The 22195-nt window shown below is 40.0% G+C and overlaps 1 protein-coding gene across 1 annotated transcript in view; it reads right to left on the minus strand.

The window, feature by feature from the left end:
- Positions 1-22195, minus strand: part of FAM135B (family with sequence similarity 135 member B) — a 143974-nt gene that overhangs the window by 51542 nt on the left and 70237 nt on the right. Inside the window, exons 9-11 of the mRNA XM_082257944.1 lie at positions 4934-5089; positions 3051-3124; positions 236-390 (exon numbers count right to left, since the gene is read on the minus strand). Of these exons, the coding sequence (XP_082114070.1) occupies positions 236-390; positions 3051-3124; positions 4934-5089 (385 nt within the window). The remainder of the gene's footprint in view (positions 1-235; positions 391-3050; positions 3125-4933; positions 5090-22195) is intronic.

The raw sequence follows: 22195 nt of genomic DNA on the forward strand, positions 1-22195 counted from the left end.
GATCAAGTGTTACCATTTTCCAGCTCCTGGTTTCTGCCTGGTGATCCACGGTCATCTGCTTCCTGCAAACCTCAAGCTGGCACTGCCTGCTATACCGACCCTCATGCCACTCTGTCCTCACACCTCCTGTCATCACTACCAGGTGTTGGACAAGAGGTGCAAAATAAGCCTCTTCTACAGCTCAATCTCCACCAGGTACGTGACGGTATTTCCAGTCAGAATTCAGTTTACCCACCTATCCTGGGATGTTCCACATATCGGTCTTCGAAGATGATGGGAATAGAACTCCAGTCTCCATCTATGTCTAGGCATTCAACGGGGAGAGGAGGCATGCTGGTGAGGTACTCCGAGCTCCTTACTACCGATGCCAAGTTACCGTGACTCAAAATCCTGGAAGCAGGTGAGAAAATGTTCATCAGAGTGGTAAAAATGAAATGGACATCTTTGGCACGGGTAGAAAAAAATGCATTTATTTAGGAAATTAGAATGTGGTGTGTGTTTGGATATTTCATGTAAATATCCAAAATATATTCCAATACTTCCAACGTTATTGGCCCACCATAATTAAAAATATTGCATTCTGGTAACTCTAAGAGGGTGATATATGCAATGAAAATATTTATTTTTTTATTTTCATATGTGTTTATTTATTTTATTTTATCCAAATTTAAATGCAGATTAAGCTTTTTAATAATACATATAACACTGGTGGGGGTGTTCTTCTTTTCTTGCTTTTTTGATGCTTACCCCAAGTGTATGTTTATATCCTGAACATAGCAGCCATGATCCCCCTGCCAGTGTAGTGGTCCGTACTAGACATGTGCAGAACAAAATAATTTGCTTAGTTTTGATTTGTTATTTACATAAATTAATTTAGTTAAATTTGTTTTTAGTTTGTTTCTGGAATTTGTTTCATTTGTCCGTACTAGACATGTGCAGAGCAAAAAAAGTTGCTTAGTTTTGATTCTTTATTACTTGGCATATATATATATATATATATATATATATATATATATATATATATATATATATATACACATATACATATATATATATATACACACCCTTAAATAAAACTATATTAGTGTATAATTCACCAATTTCTTAAGGTTTTCTTTCATATTATATAGGGTGGAACACGGTTTCTACCCTGAGATACACCCCTTAATTTAATCACCAACACAATATACTGTATATATATATATATATTTTTTTTTTTTTTTTTGGGGGGGGGGGGTGTAGGGAGACGAAGGAAGGGAAGGAAAAAGAAAGGGGAAATGAAAAGAAAAATAGTTGAAGTGTAATATACATGCTGGTGACCCAAAATGTCATTTTTATTTGTCATGTATGTAAAGAAATTTAATAAAATATTTATAGATAAATACTAAATGTATTGCTCAATAAAGAAAATATATAAATTAATTTAGTCAAATTTGTTTTGTTTATTTTTGGAATTTATTTCATTTATTCGAGTCTGAATTTTCCGACTTTGGTCGATTTAAACTCAATTTGACCGGAAATTCTGAAAATTCTAATAGATTCAAATTCAAATTTAATTTCGAATTCTATACAAAATCGGATTTATTCTATTCAAAATCTGAACTTTTGGAGGTTGGTTATATTCTTTCTATTCTATTCTATTGTTTTTCTATTCTATTATTTTATTTCATTTTCTCTTATTTTTTATTATATTCTACTCTTTTCTATTCTATTCAAAATTGTTCTAATTCTAATTAATCACGTGGCGATTCGCAAGAGGGGAAGCTGCTCTACGGGGCCGGCAGCCGCGATTGCAGCCGGGCACCCGCGATCACTCCCCGGAAAGACAAAACGGCGGTCTACCATTGTAAACACAGCAGACCGCTGTTCTGTTCTGTCAGTTATCATCACAGGGCTCCTATTTAGGAACACAAGTCTTTGTATTGATCCGATAAGCCCATCCCCCTCACAGTTAGAAAACACTCCCCTAGGCTCACATTTAACCCTTTGATCGCCCCTGGTGTTAACCCCTTCCCTGCCAGTGTCATTATTACAGTAACATATTTTTAGCACTGATTACTGTAGTAATGTCACTGGTCCCCTTAAAAGTGTCAAAAGTGTCAGTTAGGGGTCCGATCTGTCCGCCGCAATGTCGCAGTCCCGCTAAAAATCGCAGATCGCCGCCATTACTAGTAAAAAAAATAAAATAACAAAAAATGACATAAATCTTTCCCCTAGTTTGTAGAAGCAATAACTATTGTGTAAACCAATCAAAATACACTCATTGGGATTTATTTTACCAAAAATATGCAGCAGAATACAAATTGGCTTAAATTATAAAAAAAAAATTCATTTTATTTATTTATTTTTTTTATTTGGGGGGGGGGGGGGGTGTTAGAAAGTGAAAAATATTTTTTTCCCCCAGAATTGTAAAGAAAGCTGTATTAGTGGGGAAAACAAGGAAATACATTTTATTTGGGTACAGGGTCGCATGACTGCGCAATTGTCTGTTAAAGTGACGCAGTGCTGAATCCCAAAAAATGGCCTGGTCATTAAGGGGGCAAATCCTTCCCGTCCAGAAGTGGTAAAGCGTGGAATGGGAAAGTGGAAATCTGTATATAACTTCAGCTTCCTATATCTCTGGAGCTTCTAATCATTTTGCTATGTGCAACTAAAGGTAATCCCTTCATAACCCCCATGTTGTAGTGCACATGCGAGTGCCATTGGGTACAGTAGTAGTCCCAACCCAGGACACACCCCCAGAGGGTGGATTTATGACATCCTGGGCTGAAAGGAAGTGGGTTGAAGGATGCTGGCTGAGGACATCTAATGGTGGAAAATAATTATTGTTGTGGGGAAAAGCTCTAGAAAGAAGGTGAGTATTACAGCATTGTTTTTTTTTTTTTTTTTTTTAGTTTTGTTTTTTAACCTTGTAATGGGCTATTCATTTTTTATTTATTTATTTATTTTGGCTAGGGTTATGATTTTAATGTATAAAGTTCAGTAATTACCGGAAATAATCTAACATACTGTCAGCAGTGCAGATAAAAAAAATAATCACATAAACTCACAGATTTTCTTGAAATGTGACAGCAGCTGGTTTTTCATATTCGGTGTAGAAAAAGGCTTCTGAAAATCTCCTGACCTACAGTACGAGACACAAGATAAATTAAACAGCACAATGACAAAGTGGAAGCAGTACTAGCCTATGCATAGTGATATTATAGCAGTTATCCAATTACAAAAAAAAATAAAAAAAATATATATACATATATATATATATATATATATATATATATATATATATATATACACACATACAGTATATATCTATATATATATATATATATATATATATATATATATATATATATATATATATATATATATATATATATATATATATATATATATGTACTTTTATTAATACAATAAATGATTATATTAAAAAATAATTGTTAAAAATAATAATATTTAATATTTTTTATATTTAATAAAAAAAAAATATATATACACATACAGTATATATATATATATATATATATATATATATATATATATATACACATACAGTATATATATGTACATATACAGTATATATATATATATATATCTATATATATATATATATATATATATATATATATATATATATATATATATATATATATATGTACTTTTATTAATACAATAAATAATTATATTAAAAATAAAAATAATTGTTAAATAATGAAATAAACATTTTATTAAACTGTATTCCGATTTTATTAAAATACTCTTTCTGTGCTTTAAAATGGACCTGTTAGTTGTTTTCACATGAATCATAAGGCCACATGTCAGTTTTACAAAATTGCATTATTATTTGGATATGGTAATTAACATATTGGTCTAAAAACTGTATATTACCCAACGGTGGTTTAAAAAAACAAAAAACAAAAACAGCTCTGGCTGTAATACTAACCAGTAACCCAAAGCTGTCCCCCATAGTACCTCTCCTCCAATGCAGGATGACCTCAGTCTACCAGGTTGATTGACAGAGGGCATACTGTGAGTGCAGGGCCACTTTAGTGCCCCCCCAATAGGGTTTACCACAGTGCCCTGCACTCTTATTGCATTGATAAGGGGAACAGCATTGACATAATTTCATAAAGGAAAGAAATTTCATAAATTTTATCCCAGTAACAATGAGGACCCCCCTAAGCCCATGAAGACCGAAGCATGTCTGAAGACATCTGGAGAAGGTAAGTGTACAAATGAACTGCTTGGGGGCCTGGAGTTGAGTTTTAAAATTTTTCTAAATCCAACACTTTTCAGGGGAAAGGGTAAAATATGGCTAAGTCCACTGTCAATATACACTGAACAAAATTATAAACACAACACTTTTGATTTTGCCCCCATTTTTCATGAGCTGAACTCAAAGATCGAAGACTTTTTCTATGTACACAAAAGGCCTATTTTTATCAAATATTGTTCCCAATTCTGTCTAAATCTGTGTTAGTGATCACTTCTCCTTTGCCGAGATAATCCATCCACCTCACAGGTGTGGCATATCAAGATGCTGATTAGACAGCATGATTATTGCACAGGTGTGCCTTAGGCTGGACACAATAAACAGCTGGATTATATAACAAGGGGATTAGTTATTTGGATACATTTTATTGCACAATATCTTTTTAAATTTGAATGTTATCATTACTAAATAAAATAGAATTTTAGAATATTAATATGGACAGTTTTACATAATATTTACCTAATAAAAAATACTTTTTTTTAGGTGTGTTAAAACTAATGATTGGCACCTCAGAAATCCTTATATGTGGTTACTTGACCTTGAAATTTTTCAGGACAGAGACTAGAGGAAACCCCCCCAGCGTGAAATACCTTGGGTTCTAATTATCCCACTTGGGGTTTACATGCAGCCTACAAAAGGATGGCAATGACAAAAGTAACTTACCCTTAGGGTGTGGTGTTCTTGCATGAGGTAGGTTGTCACATTTGGGTGACGTGTCACTATTTCCAGGAATTTAGACCATATGACCAAAATTTGGGAACAAAGCCAAGCCAGGTCCTTGCTGATCTGCTCAGTTATTCTGTCTGGGTTCTCCAACAACTGCCAGGAGACAAAAAAAAAAAAAAAAAAAATTCTGTTATTCCTCTGTCTTCATCAGAACTGTTTTACCTTCTAAGAGCCTTCCCCCTACTGCCGGTAAGAACTAATGGTGCTGTATACCATGACCCTGACCGGACTATCCCCTGCTGTTTATTCGGCTATAACTTTTTTTATAAAGACCTTAAAATGCTTCTACACATAGAGTGACAGTAAAATAAACATGCCTACAATGCATTTTAATAGGGTTTTTCTATTTCGCGGAATTTCACTTTTCGCGGCTGGGTCCGGAACGTAACCCCCGCAATGGAGGGGGGTTTACTGTATAATAACTATTATATTATTAATTATATTAATAGTATTAACAATAATAGTGATAATACATTTTACTGTTACTGTGTACTATCAGACCAACTTTAACACACAGTGCACTCATTACCTGGCCCTGCAGTTGCCATCAAATGGTTTTGTATTACCAAAAGGGTTAGTTCAGAGGCCTCTGTTGCCTAGTATCCATTGGTTCCTGATGAAGCTGACTGTATCAATCAGGCGAAACGCGTCAAACCATTAAATTCTACATCCTTACATGTTGCTACATGGATGAGTTTTTGTCCAATTTTGATATGTCTATACAATGTGTCTTTGTATTTTTGTACATGTTTTTTTTAAATATGCACCTTTTCTATTTCAATAAAATAATATAGATTTCATATCTCGTTGTTGCTTACCACTTATATACTAGCCCTATAAAGTCCATAATTTCCCCCCCCCCTTGTCTTTGGGAGTATCACACGGGTTTTTGTTCCCACATACCCGGTGAACATATGGTAGCCCCATCTCCCTTTCCCTCAACTTTCGATACATTTTACCACAGGATGTGGGCATAGTATAGTGATCAATGACTGACTGTATTTTCATGTTTTCCCAAAAGGGTTAGTTCAATTATTATTATTAGTTTTTGTTTTTATTACAGTAAAATTAAAAAAATTTTTGCAGTTACTGTATGCAATTAGCGCTACTTGAACACAGAGTGCACACTCATGACCCTGCCCTGTAGTTGCCACTAAATGGTTTTGTATATCCAAAAGTGATGTTTATTATTATTATTATTATTATTATTATTAATTTTATTATTGTTGTTATTATTATAATTATTATTAATATTATTATTGTTGTTATTAAAATTAATAATACTTTTTTTGCAGTTACTGTTTACTATCAGACCTACTTTAACACACAGTACACACACACTCATGACATTGCCCTTCAGTGGCCACTAGATGGTGGTGTGTTACGAAACGGGTTTAATATTACAATATTAATAATAATAATAATAATAATAATAACAACAATTATCATTATTAGTAATAACAATAATATTGATTATACATTTTTCAGGTAAACGGGTTTAATAATACAACAATAATAACAATAATAATAATCATAATAACAATTATGATTATTATTAATAACAATAATATTGAGTATACATTTTTCAGGTACTGTTTACTATCAGACCAACTTTATTACACAGTTTATAACCATGACTTTGCCCTGCAGTTGCTACTAAATTGTTCTATATTACCACAAGGAATTTTTGTTATTTTTATTATTCATTTTATTATTGTTGTTATTAAAATTAATAATACTATATTTGCAGTTACTTTTTACTATCAGGCCTACTTTAACACACAGTACACACTCATGACGTTGTCCTTTAGTGGCCACTAGATGGTGGTGTATTACCAAACGGGTTTAATATTACTATAATAATAATAATAATAATAATAATAAAAATTATCATTATTATTAATAACAATAATATTGATTATACATTTTTCAGGTAAACAAGTTTAATAATACAATGATAATAATAATAATAATAATAATAATAATAATAATAATAATAATAATAATAATAATTATGGTTATTATTAATAACAATAATATTGATTATACATTTTTCAGGTACTGTTTACTATCAGACCAACTTATACACAGTTTATAATCATGACTTTGCCTTGTAGTCGCTACTAAACTGTTCTATATTACCACAAGGGATTTTTGTTATTTGTATTATTATTGTCATTATTATTAATAATAATAATACATTTTGAAGTTACTGTTTATTTATCAGACCTGCTTTTAGCACAAATTTCACACTCATAACCTTGCCCTTCACTGGCCACTAGATGGTGCTGTATTACCATCAGCTGCTAAATCCAAGACCAATCTAATTCCTCAATTCACTCTGGAAATCCTGATGCTAGTATAGACATAAGGGAGAATGGAGAAGATATTTACCTGTTCTGTGAATTACATTAGTGATTAAATATGCCATCAGCTTCCTAATTACTTCATTACTTCAAAAGTTCATTAAATCATAATTAAATGTAATAAGATAGTTTTGCTTCTAACTCTTCAGCGTCTGCCATTGTGCACACAATAATTAATTGTTGGGGCATGTATAGCGCATTCCAGGGGTTATCCATAGTGCTGGTTAAAGACACAATGTGCTTTTAAATGCCTAAAGGTATTTCCACTTCTACGCATTTATAGCTCTAATTATTTCTGCCTTACACGTAGCTGCTAGCTTGGCATCTGCTTTGAAGCTGAACGGACCAGTACTAATAAGACATTGATCAGACCATACTCTGCAGTCAGTGACGTATGCAGGACAATATATAGTCAGTGACATATGCTGGACATTATATAGCTGCCTACTCCCCATTGGCATCCACAAGGAGGGGCAGGAGGCAAGTGCCCCCCCCCCCTGGAATCTCAATTTCCCCTTTAAAGTGGTTGCTAAGCCACTTTATACGATCCCATCTGGTCTGTTTTATAATCCTGTGTTCCCGTGCCCCTGTATCTGTGTATGTGTTTTAAAAAAAATAAGCCGCTCTTTACCAGTTTTTAGAGCGCCGATCGCCACTCACATGACCCACTGGCTCTCTCCTCTTCCCGTCTGACAGCTGCCTGCAGCGGGCGGGGCTGACGATTCCCCGCTGACATCAATCCGGAGGGGAGGAGGAAAGGCTGAGAGGTGACCCACCGTCTCTCTCCTCCTTTCAGCCTTTCCTCCTCCCATGCGGATTGACATCAGCGGGGGAATCCTTGGCCCAGCCCGCTGCAGGCAGCTGTCAGACAGGAAGAGGAGAGAGCCAGCGGGTCACGTGAGTGGCAATCGGTGCTCTGAAAACTGGTAAAGAACGGCTTATTTTCATAAAACACAGACACAGGGGTACACAAGAATATTAAACAGACTATAGACAGGATATGAAACTTTAAATGAAACTACAGCAGCAGGAGGGGAGGGGGGGGGGGGGCACTGATACAGGAGCAGACAGGGAGGGAGGGGGAGAGAGAGGACAGAGGAGGACAGGAAGGCTGCGGATGATGGAGGCACATGGACTGACCACGGTGTCAGGGCTCAGCAGCGATGGTATACCGTGGTCAGTTTACAGGGGGGACATAGCAAGGCAGGATCAGCCAGGTATGTTTGGTGATAGAAGGGGCCAAACTACACAGCACTGTGCTCTATAACACGCTTTAACCATTTCTGGACCGGAAGGTTCCCCCCCCCCCCCTTAATGACCAGGCCATTTTTTGCAATTCGGCACTGCGTTACTTTAACGGACAATTGCGCGGTTGTGCGATGCTTTCCTAAATAAAATTGATGTTCATTTTTTTCCCACAAATAGAGCTTTCTTTTGGTGGTATTTGATCACCTCTGCGATTTTTATTTCTTGCGCTATAAACAAAAAATGAGCGACAATTCTGAAAAAAAAAAAAAAAAACAATATTTTTCACATTCTGCTATATAAAACATTCCCCCCCCCCCCAAAAAAAAAAAATAAATAAATAAATTTTTCTTAACTTTTTAGGCCAATTTGTTGTCTACTACATATTTGTGGTAAAAAAAAAAAATCAAAATAATGCGCAAACGGTATCGCGTCTACTAACTACAGGCAATATTTATGTCATTTTTATATTTTTTTTTTTTACTAGTAATGGCGGCGATCTGCGATTTCTTAGTGGGACTGCGACATTGTGGCGGACAGATCGGATCTCTAACTGACATTTTTGACACTTTTGGGGGGACCAGTGACATTACTACAGTAATCAGTGCTAAAAATATGCACTGTTACTGTACTAATGACACTGGCAGGGAAAGGGTTAACACGGTGGGTGATCAAGGGGTTAAATATGTACCTAGGGGGTGTTTCTAACTGTATGGGGGTGGGGCTTTTGAAATGATCACAGAGACCTGTGATCCTATATAGAAGGATCACAGGAGCTCTGTGATCTTTCCAGGGAGAAGAACGGTCAGATGTGTTTACAACAGTTGACCGTTCTTCTCTCCCAGCAGGGAGCGATCGCGGGTGGCAGGCAGCAATCAGAGCCGCATGCCTCGTGCATAACCCTGATGAAGGAAGATTGTTTGGCTCCTAAAACGTGTTTGTTGTCATTTGGCCATTTGTGGAATCAGCAAATTCCATTTATGTACCCTCAACACATGTTTGGTGCTCCTTCTTGCTCAATTTGTAGACTTATCAGGTCAGGTGACCCCTATTCCTTGGGGTGGTGGTGGTGGGGGGGGGGGGGTGCATTTTTCATAGAGCTGCCAAACCTAGGCTATCCAGGTTAAGCAAAGATCTCTCATCTACTTGCTAAAAATTTGTATCCAGCGATTTGCAGTTTGGATGAACACCCCCTTTGAATGTAACACACATGGTGCGGGACTCACAGTACAATTCTGAAGCCTGTGTAGCCACAGGGAGAACACCATGTCTGACTGGGTAGCAGTTCCCTGGAAAGGTAAGAAGCCATTTTTTTTTTCTTTGAAATGCTTGAAATCTGTCTGTCAATCTTACACATGTGCAGAATGAAAAAAATAGTTTAGTTTCAATTATTTATTTAAATAATTTTTAATTAAATTCATTTTCAGAATTTGTTTTGTTTTGTTTATTCTTTTTCTGATTCAATTCGATTTGGCATTCGATTTCGAGTTGTTTCTATTCGAAATTTGAATTGTAGAAGACGGTTATATTCTTTCTTTATTATTTTATTACATTCTATTTTTTTTTTCTATTTTATTCTATTCCCTTATTTTCTAGTCTAATATTTTCTATGCTAATCTATTCTATTCAAAATTTAGAGATGGTTCTATTCTATTTGTCTATTCTACTCTATTATTTTGTATTCTATTCTATTTTTTTCTGTTCTATTCTATTCTAATCTATTCTATTATTTCCCATTATATTTCTTTACTTACTATTCTATTTTATTCTATTATTTTATTTTCTACTCTGCTTTGTTCTGTTTTGCTCTATTTTTTTCTTTTGTATTATATTCTATTATTTTCTATTCTATTCTATATTTGAATTTCAGACAATGTTTCTATTCTATTCTTTTCTTTTATTCTATTCTACTCTTTTATTTTGTATTCTATTTCCATTCTATTATTTTCTATTCTATTTATATATATATATATATATATATATATATATATATATATATATATATATATATTTTTTTTTATATTTAAACTTTTTGGATTTTCCATATATAAAAATTGCCAAAAATAGACCACATAAGCTAAGCATACAATCTTCCCATTTCCCCCATTTTCCTCCCCTCCCTCTCCCCTTTCCCGATTGTGCCAGTCGCTCCCCCCTTTACTCCATCTCTTGACTCCCGTTCCCCCTTCCTCCTTACCTGTTCCGCCCAATTTTCTGCATATTTCCTAGTTTTCCTAAATTCTATCCAGCGCAGTGGCGTACCTACGGGGGGGGCGGGGGGGCGGGCCGCCCCGGGTGCCACGCACTGGGGGGGTGTCAGGCTGCTCGGAATATGTCAGTGTGAAGGAGCTGCAGTTTCTAAAGTCCGCGCTGCTCGCGGGGGCGGCGGCCGGCGGGAAGAAGGTGAGCACTGAGCAGCCTCCTCCTGTGTGTCTGTGTGACTGTCTGGACTGGAGAGGAGATGGGACAGCTGGATATAGAAGGATTCATCTTTCCGTATTTCTCCTGCTGCCGTTGAATGGCAGATTCTCCTCTCCCTCCTGCAGTCAGTTAGCGGCAGCAGGAGGAATATGTAAAGATCAAATCATCTATATGCAGCTGTCCCATCCCCTCTCCTATACAACTTGCTGGCCCCCTAGTGCTCTCCAGCCCCCCCCCTCCCCTTGCTCTTAACACCCCCTTCTCTTAACACCCCCCCTGCTCTAAACACCCCCCCTGCTCTTAACACCCCCTTCTCTTAACACCCCCCCTGCTCTAAACACCCCCCCTGCTCTTAACACCCCCCCTGCTCTTAACACCCCCCCTGCTCTTAACACCCCCCCTGCTCTTAACACCCCCCCTGCTCTTAACACCCCCCCTGCTCTTAACACCCCCTTCTCTTAACACCCCCCCTGCTCTAAACACCCCCCCTGCTCTAAACACCCCCCCTGCTCTTAACACCCCCCCTGCTCTTAACACCCCCCCTGCTCTTAACACCCCCCCCTGCTCTTAACACCCCCCCTGCTCTTAATACCCCCCCTGTTCTTAACACCCCCCCTGTTCTAAACACCCCCCCCTGCTCTAAACACCCCCCCTGCTCTTAACACCCCCCCCCTGCTCTTAACACCCCCCCTGCTCTTAACACCCCCCCCCCCCCGCTCTTAACACCCCCCCTGCTCTTAACACCCCCCCTGCTCTTAACACCCCCCCTGTTCTAAACACCCCCCTGCTCTTAACACCCCCCTGCTCTTAACACCCCCCTGCTCTTAACACCCCCTTCTCTTAACACCCCCTTCTCTTAACACCCCCTGCTCTTAACACCCCCCCTGTTCTAAACACCCCCCCCTGCTCTAAACACCCCCCTGCTCTTAACACCCCCCTGCTCTTAACACCCCCCCTGCTCTTAACACCCCCCCTGCTCTTAACACCCCCCCTGCTCTTAACACCCCCCCCTGCTCTTAACACCCCCCCTTCTCTTAACACCCCCCCTTCTCTTAACACCCCCCCTTCTCTAAACACCCCCCTGCTCTAAACACCCCCTTGCTCTTAACACCCCCCTTGCTTTTAACACCCCCCTTGCTTTTAACAACCCCCTTGCTTTTAACACCCCCCTTGCTCTTAACACCCCCCTTGCTCTTAACACCCCCCCCTGCTCTTAACACCCCCCCTTCTCTTAACACCCCCCCTTCTCTTAACACCCCCTGCTCTAAACACCCCCCTGCTCTAAACACCCCCCTGCTCTAAACACCCCCCTGCTCTTAACACCCCCCTTGCTCTTAACACCCCCCTTGCTTTTAACACCCCCCTTGCTTTTAACACCCCCCTTGCTCTTAACACCCCCCTTGCTCTTAACACCCCCCTTGCTCTTAACACCCCCCTTGCTCTTAACACCCCCCTTGCTCTTAACACCCTCAGTGCTCTTAACCCCTCAGTGCTCTTGCCCCCCAGCGCTCCTTAGCCCCCCAGTGCTCTTCAGCTCCCCGCAGTGCTTTTCATCTCCCCCCTATGCTCTCTGGCTCCCCCAGTGCTCTCCACCCCCCTGTGCTCTCTGCCTCCCCCCTCAGTGAGTTCCACCCCTGCGCCTTCCAACCCCCCTACAATGCTTTTCAAACCCCTCTTAATTCTCTCCAGTCCCCCCCCCCCCCCCCCGCGCCCTTCAGCTCCTCCAGTGCTCTCTGCTTGCCCTGTGCTCTCCGGCCCCCCTAATGCTCTTCTCAGTCTCTGACCATCTCTTGGATCATGTCCTCAGTCTCTGACCATCTCTTGGATCATGTCCTCAGTCTCTGACCATCTCTTGGATCATGTCCTCAGTCTCTGACCATCTCTTGGATCATGTCCTCAGTCTCTGACCATCTCTTGGATCATGTCCTCAGTCTCTGACCAACCATCTCTTGGATCATGTCCACAGTCTCTGATCATCTCCTGTATCATGTCCTCAGTCTCTGACCATCTCCTGTGTATTTTCTGCAGTCTCTGACCATCTCTAGTATCCCGTCCGTAGTCTCTGACCATCTCTTGTATCATATCCTCAGTATCAGATTTCTCTTGTATTAGGTCCGTAGTCTCTGACCATCTCTTGTATCATGTCCTCAGTCTCTGACCATCTCTTGTATCATGTCCTCAGTCTCTGACCATCTCTTGTATCATGTCCTCAGTATCTGATTTCTTTTGTTTTAGGTCCGTAGTCTCTTACCATCTCTTGCATCATGTCCTCAGTCTCTGACTATCTCCTTTAGCATGTCTCCAATCTCCTACTCAAACTTAAACACATTGATAATAGTATTAGCTATCTGTCTATGCCAAAGGTAGGGAGGCAGAGAGTGCAAAAGGGGGAACTGTGATTAGAGAGACAGGGGGGGGGGGGCAGACTGCAAAGGGCACTGTGATAGGGGGGCTGGGAAATTTGTGCAATAAATATTCTTGGAGACATTACAATTTTTTGCGGGTGTTTTTACATTTTAAAGTGTGGGGGGGGGGGGTGCCAGATATAGGATCCGCCCCGGGTGCCAAATGCTCTAGGTACGCCACTGATCCAGCGTTCTATTCTATTATATATATATATATATATATATATATATATATATAAATGTCATACTATTCTCTATTATATTCAACTATATATATATATAGATATTCATATATATATATATATATATATATATATATATATATATATATATATATATATATATATATATATATATATATATATATATATTATATATATAGATATGTATACATATTCATATCTATATCTATATATATATATATATATATATATATACACACATAGATATATATTCATATCTACATATATATATATATATATATATATATATATATATATATATATATATATATATATATATATATATATATATATATATATATATGTAGATATATATAGATAGATAGATATAGATAGATATAGATATGAATATATCTATATATATCTATCTATCTATATACATATCTATCTCTAGATAGATAGATAGATAGATAGATAGATAGATAGATAGATAGATAGATAGATAGATAGATAGATAGATAGATAGATAGATAGATAGATCTATCTATATATATATATATATATATATATATATATCATTCTTTTTTTTTTTTTTCATACTATATTTAACTTCTATTCTATTCCATTCTTTTCCTTTTTTTTTTTTTTCCCTTTCTTTGCTATTCTTTTATAATCTTTTCTATTCTATTCCTTTATTTTCTACTCTATTTTAATTTTATTCTTGTCTTGGAATTCAAATTTCCGCCTTATTTTATTTTCTTATTTCAGCTTCGACTTTAATTTTGTTAATTATTTGTTAATTGTTAGTTAATCTCGTCTCGTTACTATTGTAAATTTGTAAATTCATACATTTGAATTTCTGAATACCGAAAAAAGTTTGCCCGAATTTTGATTCAGAACAAAAAGGAACTACACACGTCTAGTCAAATCTGCCAAAACGATATTGGAAGCTCTAAAGCCATGCCAACAAAATGACAAGCCTTGCAAGTAAATGGCAAGCCGGTGTCACCGGTAACGCCATAGCTGTCATTTTATGATTTTTCCCCTTGATCGGCACATGTGAACATCGGAAACGGCAGAGCTCTATAAAGAGAAAAGAAGCTGTGTTGCTGGAATTAGCGATAAGCGTGTCAGCGGGAAACCAGTCCAGCTGGGTAAAGACTATTGAAGTTGTACGGGGGCCTCCGAGCTGCTCCACTCCGCAGCCAGCAAACACTTTAAGATGTTCGGCATCAGAGGCGGCTGGAGACAGCAGCTGATGTGCAGCAGAAAAAAACCTTGGATCAAACGGCGCAGTGATCTAATTAGCCTTTCAAGCTGCTGTGTGCATCGCGGATTGTGTTAGTTGCTGTGACTTATTCAATTATGTAGAAGGTATAAAGGCTCAGAGATGACCCTGCCGGAGCACACTCGCTGAAACAAGCAAGATGTGCAGCACGCTAAAGAAGAAACAATTGCTGTATGACTCCTTGCCCCGGGCTGTGCTGCTATGCAGCTTCTGTTAGGTGGGTGCTACTAGCATGCAAGTTGGCCTGCCGTCCAGAGAACATTCCAGACATTCGGTGGTTGCCAGACGTATTATTGTTTTCGATAGCTTGCTTCGGTATGTAGTTTGTTAACCAGTTCTGGGCCAGAAGGTTTTACCCCCTTAACCAGTTACCAAAGCCCGCCGCATATTTACAACAGTTTACTAGAGAACATAGCCCATGAAAGAAGAAGAACTGGAGAAGCTCCCACCAGTTCATAATGATTTAGACATACTTGATTCTGACACTGAGTGGCCACAGATGGAGACACAAATTTAAATCCTTTGGGGGAATCATAAATGGAGAAAGATCTGGGAGTCTTGGTAGAGGATAGTCTAAGCAACAGCATGCAATGTCAAGCGGCAGCTGCCAAAGCCGGAAGAATATTAGCATGCATAAAGAAAGGGATGTATTCCAGAGATAAGACTATAATCCTTCCACTTTATAAAACTCTGGTCCGACCGCATCTGGAGTATTCTGTCCAGTTCTGGTCGCCGGTCCTCAGGAGGGATGTGTTGGAGCTGGAGAGAGTCCAGAGAAGGGCAACTAAACTAATTAGGGGATTGGAGGACCTTAATTATGAAGAGTGTCTGCAATCGCTTGATTTATTCTCCCTGGAGAAGAGACGCCTGAGAGGGGACATGATAGCAATTTATAAATATCTCAATGGTGATCTCAGCATAGAAAAAAAGCTATTCAGTCGAAAGAATTGCATGAGGACTCGAGGGCATACAATGCGATTAGAGGAGAATTGTTTTAACCTCAGGCAACGTGGGGGGTTCTTTACTGTGAGGGCTACAAGATTGCGGAATTCTGTACCACAAGAGGTGGTTTCTGCGGGAAGTATGGTGGCTTTCAAAAGACTCTTAGATGTACATCTCAAGGAGGAGAACATTCAGGGGTATGAGAGATGATTAGGGCCATACACACCTACACAGGTTGAACTGGATGGACTGTTGTCTTTATTCAACCTCACCTACTATGTAACTATGTAAAAATCTCTCCATAGGACTACAAGCGGTACTGGCTAGGAGCCAAAAGCTGTAGAGCACATATGTCAAACACAAGGCCCAAGGGCCAAACTCAGCCCGACAAGCCTTGTCATGTGACCCTCCAATCCACAATCTCGGGCTCTCATCCTCTGCTCCTGCTACCTGCTGTCACTTGTAGACAGGAGCCTTGTGTTTACAAGGGACAGCTTTGCTCAGCGGCTTCTGAATATAACAGATCTCTTCACATGCTCATGGCGGGGTACAGTGGGGACATATCTCCAAAGAGAGAGAGCAAACAATCTCTCTGCAAGGCAAGATGCCTACATAGGGAGGTGCTAGTGCTGGGCCAGGTAGGAGAGAGAGTTGTGTGCACTTTACACAGCGCACTCCTTAACTCTGGACTCTGTAGTTAGCACACCCCTAAACTCTGCTCCCTGTATGTATCGTACCCCCGAACTCTGCACTCTGTATGTAGCGCACCCCTGAACTCTGCACTCTGTATGTAGCACACTCCTGAACTCTGTGCTCTCTGTACGTAGCACACCCCTAAGCTTCGCTCTCTGTATGTAGTGCACCCCTGAACTCTGCACTCTGTACACAGCACACCCCTGAACTCTGCACTCTGTACATGGCACACCTCTGAACTCTGCTCTCTGTATGTAGCACACCCCTAAGCTCTGCTCTCTGTATGTAGTGAACCCCTGAACTCTGTACATAACACACTCCTGAACTCTGCACTCTGTACGTAGTGTACTCCTGAACTCTGCACTCTGTATGTAGTGTATATAGTGCACTCCTGAACTCTGCCCTCTGTACGTAGCGTACCCCCGAACTCTGCACTCTGTATGTAGCGCACCCCTGAACTCTGTACTCTGTATGTAGCACACCCCTGAACTCTGTGCTCTATGTACGTAGCACACCCCTAAGCTTCGCTCTCTGTATGTAGTGAACCCCTGAACTCTGAACTCTGTACATAACACACTCCTGAACTCTGCACATAGTGTACTCCTGAACTCTGCACTCTGTATGTAGTGTATATAGTGCACTCCTGAACTCTGCACTCTGTACGTAGTGTACTCCTGAACTCTGCACTCTGTATGTAGTGTATATAGTGCACTCCTGAACTCTGCACTCTGTACGTAGCGTACTCCTGAAATGTGCTCTCTGTACGTAGCGCACCCCTGTACTCTGCACTCTGTATGTAGCACACTCCTGAACTCTGCACTCTGTATGTAGTGCACTCCTGAATTGTGCTCTGTACGTAGCACACCCCTAAGCTTCGCTCCCTGTATGTAGTGCACCCCTGCACTCTGCACTCTGTGCGTAGCGCACTCCTGAACTCTGCATGTAGCACACTCTTGAACTATGCATGTAGCACACTCCTGAACTCTGCACTCTGTATGTAGTGCACTCCTGAATTGAATATCGGGGAACTGGAGAAAGTGCAGAGAAGGGCAACCAAACTGATAAGAGGCATGGAGGAGCTCAGCTATGAGAAAAGATTCGAGGAATTTAATTTATTCTCTCTTGAGAAGAGGAGATTAAGGGGGGATATGATCAACATAAGGGGTTCATATAGTGAACTTGGTGTTGAGTTGTTCACTTTAAGGTCAACACAGAGGACAAGGGGGCACTCTTTACGTCTAGAGGAAAAGAGATTTCATCTCCAAATAAGGAAAGGTTTCTTCACCGTAAGAGCTGTGAAAATGTGGAAAAGACTCCCTCCAGAGGTGGTTCTGGCCAGATCACTAGATTGCTTTAAAAAAGTCCTGAATTCTTTCCTGGGTGTACACAATATAAATAGGTGCTAATATTTATAGGTCAAATTGATCCAGAGAATATCTGAGTGCCTCTCGGGGGATCAGGAAGGAATTTTTTTCCCCTGCTGTAGCAAATTGGATTTTTTTGCCTTCCTCTGGATCAACTGCGGGTATAGGATTGTATATATGGGATTGTATGGTTGGGTTTTCATTACTGTTTTTTTTTTTTATTGGTTGAGCCAGATGGACTTGTGTCTTTTTTCAACTTGACTAACTATATCCCCCCTTATGTATTTGTACATGTTGATCATCTCCTTTTCTCAAGAGTGAATAAATTCAGTTCCTCTAATCTTTCCCCATATGATGCTTATCCTTACTATTATTAGTCTTATGATTTACCAAGACCCCCAGATCCTTCTCCACCATGTATTCCCTCAGTTGTTCTCCCCCTAGTATGTATGATTAATGCATATTCTTAGCCCCCAAGTGCAGAACTTTACATTTAACAACATTAAACCTCATGCATCTTTTTTGACAACACAGGGTACCACAACACACGGTGGTATGTGTTGGAGCTGTGTTACTTTAGTGTGTTGAGGTCCGATTTAAAATAAATGGCACCACAACAAGCTAAGACGCATAACATGCCTTAGACTCCATGCACACTGGGCGTAAAAAAAACGGCAGTTCCCTTGGCAGAAAAAAAAAACATTTTTATATACATGTTTAGGTGCATTTAGGAGTACTTAGCATGTTTCCTACCAGAAAACTCTAATCACAGAAGCAAACTAGAAGGGGTTTTTTTTTTGCCTTCAAACATTGAGCTTAAAGGGTAACTTCACTTTCGTGGGGAAAAAAAATTAGCAAATAAAGAAAAAACAATATAGCGTAAGCAATTGCAACACAAATCATATTGTGATTAAATGTTATTAAAAATGATCCTTCCTTTTCATTCTGCAGCTGTTGTAATTTTCTGAAAATGCAATGCAATATGGCCGCCTGGAGCTGTTCTGTACACAGAATGTATAATGACCACACCCCCAGAAACATAATTTCCTGCTTGTGTGATTGGCTCATTCATTTTCCCAGAAGTCTGCCAAAGATACAAGTCAGATTTCTGGCATCCCCTGCAACATAAATGTCATTTTTGGTGAGATATCCCCAATAGGAACACGTCTAAAGGGATGCAGGCCTAGCAGCTTTCCTCATTAGAGCCCTGCAACTGCCACAGCTGATAGATAAATATGAAACCACTCCCATTTGACCCACTCAGCACAGAGGAACCAACAATGATTTCTTCAGAATAACAAAAGTTAGGAATCTGCAACAAAGTTTGTTACAATCCTTGTAATGTACAGAGATTTGACCCACTCAGCACAGAGGCACAGAGGAACAAACAGTGATTTATTCAGAATAACAAAAGGTCTGAATCTGCAACAAAGGTGGCCCCAGAAGAAGAGCATTGGCTTGAAACATATTGGGCGGAGCCCCACACGTGACGTCACGTCGCTGCAATTGCTGCTCGGAGCGGCGTTTTTAGATGTGATTGGCTACTATTATTTTACTGGTGTATCAACTTTGTGATTACAATCAATTTATTTTTTTTACAATGCACTGATCTGTCACCTCCTGGAGAGGAATGAGTGTAGAGTTATCCTTATGAATGGGATGGATTATCTCGCTGATTGATGGTGTGTTGCTAATGCCTGCCTATCCATGTGAAATTTGTGGGTGGAAACAGCATTGGAGATCAAAAGTGTTTTATCTCTAATATCTGGTGAGTTTGCACTGCACGCGGGGTGTTTCCATCACGGGTGCACCTCCCCATGTTCGTGTTGCATTGAAATTTGAACTTTCTACATCATGATATATTCATTATTTTCTTTACATGTTTTCCCCACGGATCTAAATATTGGGAGGAACCTTTATAAACTGTGAGATACCTTGTACGTCAATTTATATGGGTACTTACTTGGATTCCTGCCTTTTGGACTATTTTATATGGACTTTTTTTGATTGATGAACTTGATTATTAAATTTGGGACTCAATTTTTATTTTGATGCAGCTGATAGATAATTATGAAACCACTCCCATTTGACCCACTCAGCACAGAAACATCATTTCATGCTTGTGTGATTGGCTCACCAATTTTCCTGCACTAAGATACATGTCAGATTTCTGGCATCCCCTGCAACAAAAATGTCATTTTTGGTGAGATACTCCTAATAGGAACACGTCTAAAGGGATGCAGGCCCAGCAGATTTCCTCATTAGAGCCCTGCAGCTGCGACAGATGATAGATAATTATGAAACCACTCCCATTAGACCCACTCAGCACAGAGGAACAAACAATGATTTCTTCAGAGTAACAAAAGTTAGGAATCTGCAACAAAGTTTGTTACAATCCTTGTAATGTACAGAGATTACCCAGAGGGGAATGTTTTTTTCTCAACAAAATAGTGGAGTTACGCTTTAAAATATGCTTCTGATTGTCCCAATGTGCATAGACACCTAGGATAACATTGAGCTGCTTCTACAGGCAAAACATAAATCTCCTGTAGAAGCTGCGTTTTTTAGGCCATTGTCCTTGATATTCAGATTTGCGCAATGCTTGCAGTTGAAAATTGTGAATCCAGTCTAACTTTCTACGACCCCGGTTGTGTCATGTCCAGTTTAGATACAAATACAAACAGTAGCTGTGTTCTTTAAATCTCTTGTTGTTCCAGTGAAAGGAATTCTATTATGGCCACTTTATGGCCAAAAGTATGTTGACACCACTCCAAGTTATTCAATTCAATTTCCAGTGAAGAATACAGTTAATCCTACAGTATACAAAGACATTTCTGACAACTGTGTGCTTCCAACCGTGCGGTTTTCAGTTTGAACTTCTGTTCTTGCATTATTGTGCCACTGTGTGCAAAGCCAGCTCCATAAAGAACTGACTTGATGACTTTGTGCGCAGAAACTGCATAGAGTCCTGACCACAACCCTATCAATCATTTTATGAATGAATTTGAAAACGAATTGTGGGCCACGTCTTCCCGTCCATTAGTACCTTAACCGCTTGCCGACCGCCGTCAAATGACGGCGGAGCGGTGTAGCTATTATCCTGGGACACCATCATATGATGGCGCACCAGAACAGCCTCTCTCACGCGCCCCCGGGGGCGCACGGAACGGCGATCGTGACCGCGCCGTGTTCCTAGGACACGGCGCGATCCCGATCTCGGTAAAGAGTCAATGACATGACTCTTTACCCATGTGATCGGCTGTGTCCAATCACAGCCGGTCACATGTAAATGAGGAAGTGCCATTATTCGGCTCTCTTAGGCTCACACTGCCAGTGTGTGAGCCGAGGAGAGCCGATCAGCGGCTCCTCCTCATAGGGGACACAGAGAAATGTAATCAGGGCCCGCCATCAGTGCCCACAATCAGTGCCCATAGTGCTGCCAGTCAGTGCCCATCAGTGCCTGCTCATCTAGGCACTGATGGTGCATCAGTGCTCATCAGTGCCACCCATCAGTGTCCATCAGTGTCACCCATCAGTGCCGCCTCTCAGTGCCCATCAGTGCCGCCCGTCAGTGCCGCCTCTCAGTGCCCATCAGTGCCACCCCTCAGTGCCCATCAGTGCCACCTCTCAATGCCCAGCAGTGCCACCTATCAGTGCTCATCAGTGCCGCCTATCAGTGCTCATCAGTGCCGCCTATCAGTGCGGCATATTAGTACCTCCTCATCAGTGAAAAAAATGATAAAAATGTCATATGGGTACAGTGTAGCATGACCACGCAATTGTCATTCAAAGTGTAAGAGCGCTGAAAGCTGAAAATTGGCCTGGGCAGGAAGGGGGTGAAAGTGCACTGTAGGCAAGTGGTTAAAAAAGGAGACCCGTGAGTCTCTGAAGTGTTGATGGGTTATTGAGATCTCAGACAATTTTTGAAAATTTTGTTTTTGGTCTGCTGGCCATGTTTTTTTTCCCAACATTAGCACTTCCAAATTTTGGCAACAATTTGGTGACAGCCATTTTCTGTTTCAACATGATTGTGCCCCTTTGCACAAAGTCATCTCCATAAAGACATGTTTTAACCAGTTTGCTGTTGAGGAACTCAAGTGTCCTACAAAAAGCCCTGACCTCAACCCTACTGCACTCCTTTGGAATTAATTATAGATCCAATTGTGAGCCAGGTATTTCTCATCCAACGGGCAGACATTCTCACAGACACCCTCCAAAATCTCAGAAGAGTGGAGGCTGTTAAGACCACAAAGGGGGCAACTCCATATTAATGGCCATGGTTTTTGCATGGGA

The sequence above is a fragment of the Pelophylax lessonae genome, assembly GCF_965119305.1.
Source record: "Pelophylax lessonae genome assembly, chromosome: 5".
NCBI classification, from domain to species: domain Eukaryota; kingdom Metazoa; phylum Chordata; class Amphibia; order Anura; family Ranidae; genus Pelophylax; species Pelophylax lessonae.